The sequence below is a fragment of the Pteropus alecto genome, unplaced genomic scaffold (genome assembly GCF_000325575.1).
Source record: "Pteropus alecto unplaced genomic scaffold, ASM32557v1 scaffold146, whole genome shotgun sequence".
Lineage (NCBI taxonomy): Eukaryota > Metazoa > Chordata > Mammalia > Chiroptera > Pteropodidae > Pteropus > Pteropus alecto.
In genome coordinates, this window is record NW_006442107.1 from 2,908,038 (window position 1) to 2,914,373 (window position 6,336).

The following is a 6,336-nucleotide window of genomic DNA, read 5'->3' on the forward strand; positions in this document are numbered from 1 at the left end:
TTGTCCTCAGTCTGGGTATCGGAAAGCCATTTTATTAGCATACAGGTATTCTGTAACCTGAAAAATAAAATAAGATTACTACTGTGTAGGCTCTGAGTATAAACCTATCTGAGAGAGAAAAAGTACTATGTAAACACAGAGAAATGCATTTAAAAGAATGGCATTTTTCTTTTTTCAAAATAAAAACAGTACTTTGACTCATTTAAAAATACTTGGAAACTATTAAGTTTAAAAGATGACATAAAAATCATCAGAAATCTTACCATACATCTTCTTTAATGTCACCCCCACCTCAAATTACTGGCATTTCCTTAATACGTTAATCCAACAAACGGTTTTAAGCTCTCTACTCTGTCTCAGTCAAGCAGATCTACTTGACCTGCCTGGCCCACGTCCCTTTCTTTCCCCCAGTGGTCTGCTGAAACCGCAGGTAGGAGAGTCTATTTTCTAGTCATAGCTGACTGGGGTGAAAACCTAACTCAAAGTGAGCTAGTTGTTTTTGCTCTAGAATTTGGATTAAAAGACATCGAAACTATTATAAATCAGGGGTTGGGCACTAGAACTGTAAAGTAAAGTTAGGGCTAGAACATATACATGGCAACTCACCATCACTGAGTGCCAGACATGTTCTGTGTGCTTTACGTGGATATCTCACAAGAACCACATAAGGTAAGTGCTATTACTATTATTTTACATCTGAGGACACCAAAGTTTGAGGAGTTTAAGTTACTTGTTCAAGGTAGTTATGTGAGCTGTTTCAAACCCAAAGCATTCTTATTCTAGATTCAAGATCCTAAACAGTTAAAATTAGATTAACTTCCCACCTAAACTGACTTCAGTGAATTTCTGATCTTTGTGACCAAGCCACACATGACTGGTGGTGAAGTCTTACTTTTGATGTAAAAGGAGGTATTTTGAAAAGCTTCCTTACAGAGTAGCACAATGCCCGTCTGTTACACAGTAAGTTCAAGTTACTATTTTATTTTAACTTTAAAAAAATGTAGTAATACATGGTAAAGAAAAATTATTTCAGTTATATCTTTCTCTCCCTCCTCCAATTCCAAATGATAACCACTATTAAAGTTTATTTCAGTTTTTCCTAAAGAAAAACTTTAACAAAAATGATGGTTATTAAAAATAATCTTTGGTCTCAGAGCTCAATCTCACTATATTTTGTGATGAAAAATGTGTTTCAATTATTTTCCAGTCTATTGTAGGAAACATATATGCACCCACAGAAAAGACTGGGACAAGGCATGAGACTGGAGTACTCCCTGGTCACATGAGCATGTAGGAGGTGACTAGTGGCTACTGGAGATGCTCAGTGGCTGTGGGCTGGGGTTGGTGGACAGATACAAAGCACTGCCTACTCTCCAGATCCCTTACTCTTAAAAAGGAAAGTCTTAAACCAGTTGAGAAGGAACAAACTCTCAACCCTCAGGGAAGGGAGAAGAGATGATCCTGAGGTTGTGCTCCTATACCAATCCAAGCATAGACCTCCCATTTCCTCATGTATTACATCTTTCATTTAGACGTATCAGTAATCTCTTAACTGTTTTATGTTATTGGGAAATGCAGGTAGATATTTATATAATTTTGGAATGGGAGAAGGCTTTAACATTCATAAAAATGTGAGTAAACAATCCAGACAATTAAGAGATCATTCCAGGAAAAACCTTTTGAAAATGGCACATTGAACAATTCCAAAAGTCAAAATAAATGACAGATGGGACAATACCTGCATCGCAACAAACAGAAGAATCACTACCCTTAATAAAGAGCTCTTATAAATAGTATTAGAAAACAGAAACACAAATATCATAATATAAAAACAAGCAAACGTCATGAACAGGCAGTTCATGAAAGAAATATAATTTTTCAATAAATACAAAAAATTCTTAAATCTAAAGTTCTTTAAATAAAAATGAGATATAATTTTCACCTATTAAATATGCAAGGTTAAAAAAATAATAATTCTAAGGATTGGCAAAGGTGTGGGAAAACAGATAAGCTCATATCTAATGGGTGTGATGGAAATTGGTACCTTCTTTTCTGAACATCTGGCAGTATGTACTGGAAGCCTTAGCATGTTAATACCTTTGTCCTTATGATGAGAAATTTATCTTAAAGAAAAATAACTACATATACACATAAAGACTTATCTAAGGATGTTCACTACAATATTATTTCTAACAAAATGGGAAACACTCAAATGTCCAAAATAGAGAAATGGTTAAACGAATTAAGCTATAATAACAAAGAGAATTACATGCAGCATTAGTGATCACACATGGGAATTATTATTGATTTATATGGGAAAAGGTTTACAGTATATTAAGTGGGAAAAAGTATAGTGAGAAACCAATCATAAAAGTTGGCACAGGTGACTGTGCACGGTGCTCCTATGTATATACAAACTAGAAGAAAACAAACCCAAGATTCTGTGGGTTATATTCTGGTAGGGAGAATATGGATGACCTAAATTTTCTTCTTTATACCCTTTACATATTTCAAGTTTTCCTCCAATAAACTTGTGTTACTTACATTTACTTACATAAGAAAATGCCATTAAACTTAAGTGAAGAGGTAAAAATTGTTCCTTACCTTAATGGCAATGTTAATAGAAACTTCCTGAATATCAGCAAGAGGTGGGTAAAGACTCCCTTTAGCTAGTTCTTCATCTGTCAATTGACTTGTCAGTGCCTAAAGGGAAAACTGCATTTTACTTTTGTTTATTTACATATCAGAATAATACAGACCAATAAAACAGAAAAAGGGTTGGGGGAGCAAAAAATAATACAGGTAATATAATTCTCCTTATTTTTAGCAAGAATATACTTAAACCACTGCAGAAATTAAAACTGTTCACTACTAAATAAAGAAATAACCATATTTAAAGACTTGTTGACATATTCTACTTAACATAAGAGTTTGGCATAATTACAACTATGAAAATAGACATTAATATTTCTGAGTTCTTCAAAACTCATATTACAAAATATGCAGTTCTAATAGGCCAGCCCTCCAAATAAACCAATAATTGTCATTAAGAAAAGCACAAGGAGTTATATTTTACCTATGCTGTCACAATATATTACCTTCAGATATATATAATATAGGTACAGATGTGTTATAAATATAAAGGATTCATAGTTTACCATCAAACATTTGAAAAATCATGATAAAAAATTTTATGTAAAAGTAGATGGGCAAGTCAGAAAAGCAACGGATGAGTAACTTCCTTTCCATTCATAAGGCAGCTTTAACCCATTCTCTCTCTCTTTCTCTCTGCTTTTAATCTTTGTAATTCATTCTTTATAAAATAACCAAACAATATTTAAAACATTTACCTTTGCAGCTTCTAGAAAAACATGGTCACTAATGTGCCGGGTATTAGAGAGAATAACAGCTAAAGCCACTCCTAGAAAACATTTAAAATAGTTTATTTAGTAATGTCACTTTTTAAACTGTGAAAATAAATTCAGAAAACTAAAGAAGAATATATCCTACCAAAAAGAGGGAGTAACAAAAAACTATGAAGAAGTGGGATTTAGGAAACAGACTCAACTTAAAAGTAAAGAGAATAAAGGAGCCAAATAGATTCCTAGATTTAAAGTAAATGAATGGTAATCCACCCACACCCCAAACACCACCCCTGAAAAAACAAAGCAGCCAACAGAAAACAAAAATCTGAGAGTTTAAAGCAAATGCTCTTTGTTAACTGTTACAATTCTTATTAACTAGAAGAAATAATTTTAGAAATATCAAAGGGCTTAACTCAGTTTTTATATTTATCAAAATTACAAATGCATACAATTCATCAACACTTGTTACAAAAAACATTAATTCCCATCTCTAACCCTCCATTTCTTGCTCTACAGAGGCAACTATTATTAATTCTTTTCGCTTTCACCCTTAAACAGCTTGCTTATAATTTTTCTGATTGATTTTTGAGTTTTAGAGATCACTGGCTCCTTTCTGTGGGAAATAAGTATTTAGCTTTCTTTCACATTTCCAGCCTTCTCTCTTCTTCCCAATTTAGTTAGAGCATAATTTTGGTTGAATCAGAATTCAGTGTTTAGGACTCCATAAATGCTATTCACAGCTGAGCCAGGTATTATTAAAACTGTATCATGATTACTTTTCCTTTTCTACATAACTTTTTTTCTCCCTGAAGTTACTATCCTTGACTTTGGTTTTTCAGTACTTCAAATTATCGCATGCCAAAACACTCATTCACTTGCCTAAACTGTCTTCTAGTATTTCAGCTACCTCATGCATTTTCTTATTTTGTCCTCTAATCTCTGCTGGAGTTCCAATCTGGTCTGGTTGCTCTCCATCCTGGAAAATCCCTTTATCATCATGGGAGATTCCCCTTGTTTTTAAGTCTGCTTCCTAAATCCCACATTTTCCTAGTTTTTTATTACGCCTCTTTTTGGTAGGATATGTTCTTCTGTAGTCTTCTGAAAAACAGTACATGGAAGATACTTTTTTTCAAATCTTACATTCCTGAAGACCCCTGACCCTTGCCCAATTTTTTTTTCATTTTTAAGAGCTTATGTTTGTCTACTAATTTTAAAAAATAAATAAAATAGCTATTGGTGCCAAACTAGTTCCAGCACTGTTGGTGAGGTCCAGTGCCAATTTGATTCCAGATCCTTTTCTGGTGATTATCTTTTCATTTCACCTCTGAAGGTATATAGGATCTTTTTTTTGTATCTACTGTTTTGTTAATTTCATAACAATATGCCTTGAGGTGCACTATTCTCACCCATCATATATGGCACTTGGTGGGTGGGCCCCTCCTATCTGGAAACTTGAGTCTTTCAGTTTGGGGAAATGTTAATGAAGTCTTGATAATGTCCTTCCCTCCATTTTTATGTTCTCTCTCCCTGAAATTTCCATTTTCTGATATTGTACCTTCTGGACTAGTCCTCTAATGCTCTTTATCTTCTGTCTCCTGTTCTTTGCTCTATTTCTAGGTAACTTACTCAACTTTCCTTCTAATCCTTCTAATCCTTCTGCCAAATTTTTCATTTTTAAGAGCTTGTGTTTGTCTACTAATTTTAAAAAATAAATAAAATAGTCTTGTTTCGGGGATATACTTTTTGTCTCTATGAGAATGTTGATGGTTTTAACTTTCCTTCTTCCCACATAAGTGCTGCTTTTTCTTAAACCGTTCTTTTCTGTTTGTCTACTTTAGTGTCTTTTACAAAATTAAGTCTTTCGCTTAAGAGCCTTTCCTTAGATCACCAGTAATCTCTAAGTGTTTCTCCTCTGTAAGGATTAGGAACTAAAAAAACGACGGGTAGCCATGAGCACAAGGATCCGGCCTGCCCACTCTGAGCACTCCTGTACAGTGATCTGGCTTTTAATCTCCCTACTTTCTGGTACCTCTGTCCTCGACCATGTCTGTTGTCTTCCACTCCAGAAAATCTGTTTTAAATTATTCAGAGTATCCCAACAGAGTGGGGGAGGATGGTCACCTGATTACCCAGGGATTGAAAGAAGAGGTTAATAGCTTCCTTATTTTAATCCAGCCTCCAGAAAATATATAAAATTTTCAAATACAGACGTTGGTCCATCTACATTTAATGCAGTTACTTATATTTGTCTTGCCTATTCCATGTTCCTTTTCCTCTTCTTTCTTGTCTTTTGGGGTTTTTTGTTTGTTTGTTTGTTTTTATTGATCTCATTTCCTCCCCTAACATTCCCTTACCATAGTCTAGACATTTTTCTAGTCTTCTAATGGCTATACTAAAATTTATAATATGCATCCTTATCTAAATTCCACATTACTTTGTAATTTATCCCCCTGCCATACAATGCAAGTCCCTTTTAACGAGTCCCTCTTAGTTTAATTCTATTTAACTGATAAGCTATTATTGTTGTACATTTTAATTTTTTCTCTATATTTTTCAGAATCCCACATTATTATTGTTTTGCTCTCTCTATACAATATTCATTTTATTTAGCTCACATATTCACAACTTTCTTTGCTCTTCATTCCTTCCTACATCTGAGCTTCTAGCTAGGACTATTTTTCTTCTGCCTAAAATACACTTTTTTTTTCCCCATGAAATAAATTTACAACTTAATAAATATTATAAAGTACACATCTTTTAAACTATTACCTACCTTGATCAAGAAATAAATAGAAAGTTACCAAGCACCCTTCTGGAACACGACTCCTCCCTTTCAGCCCTAATAGTAAAAACATTCTGACTTTTACAGTCATCACTTCCTTGCTTTTCTTTGTAGTTTCATCATCCATGTACCCATCTCTAAACACTATAGTTTAGTTTTGCCTGTTTTTTAATACTTATTTTAATCTAC

The 6,336-nt window shown here is 33.7% G+C and overlaps 1 protein-coding gene across 1 annotated transcript in view; it reads right to left on the reverse strand.

Annotated features, from left to right (window-relative positions):
- Nucleotides 1-6,336, reverse strand: part of ME2 (malic enzyme 2) — a 46,064-nt gene continuing 39,728 nt past the window's right edge. The window contains exons 14-16 of the mRNA XM_006919894.3: nucleotides 3,351-3,421; nucleotides 2,605-2,703; nucleotides 1-57 (exon numbers count right to left, since the gene is read on the reverse strand). Of these exons, the coding sequence (XP_006919956.1) occupies nucleotides 7-57; nucleotides 2,605-2,703; nucleotides 3,351-3,421 (221 nt within the window). The 3' untranslated portion in view covers nucleotides 1-6. The remainder of the gene's footprint in view (nucleotides 58-2,604; nucleotides 2,704-3,350; nucleotides 3,422-6,336) is intronic.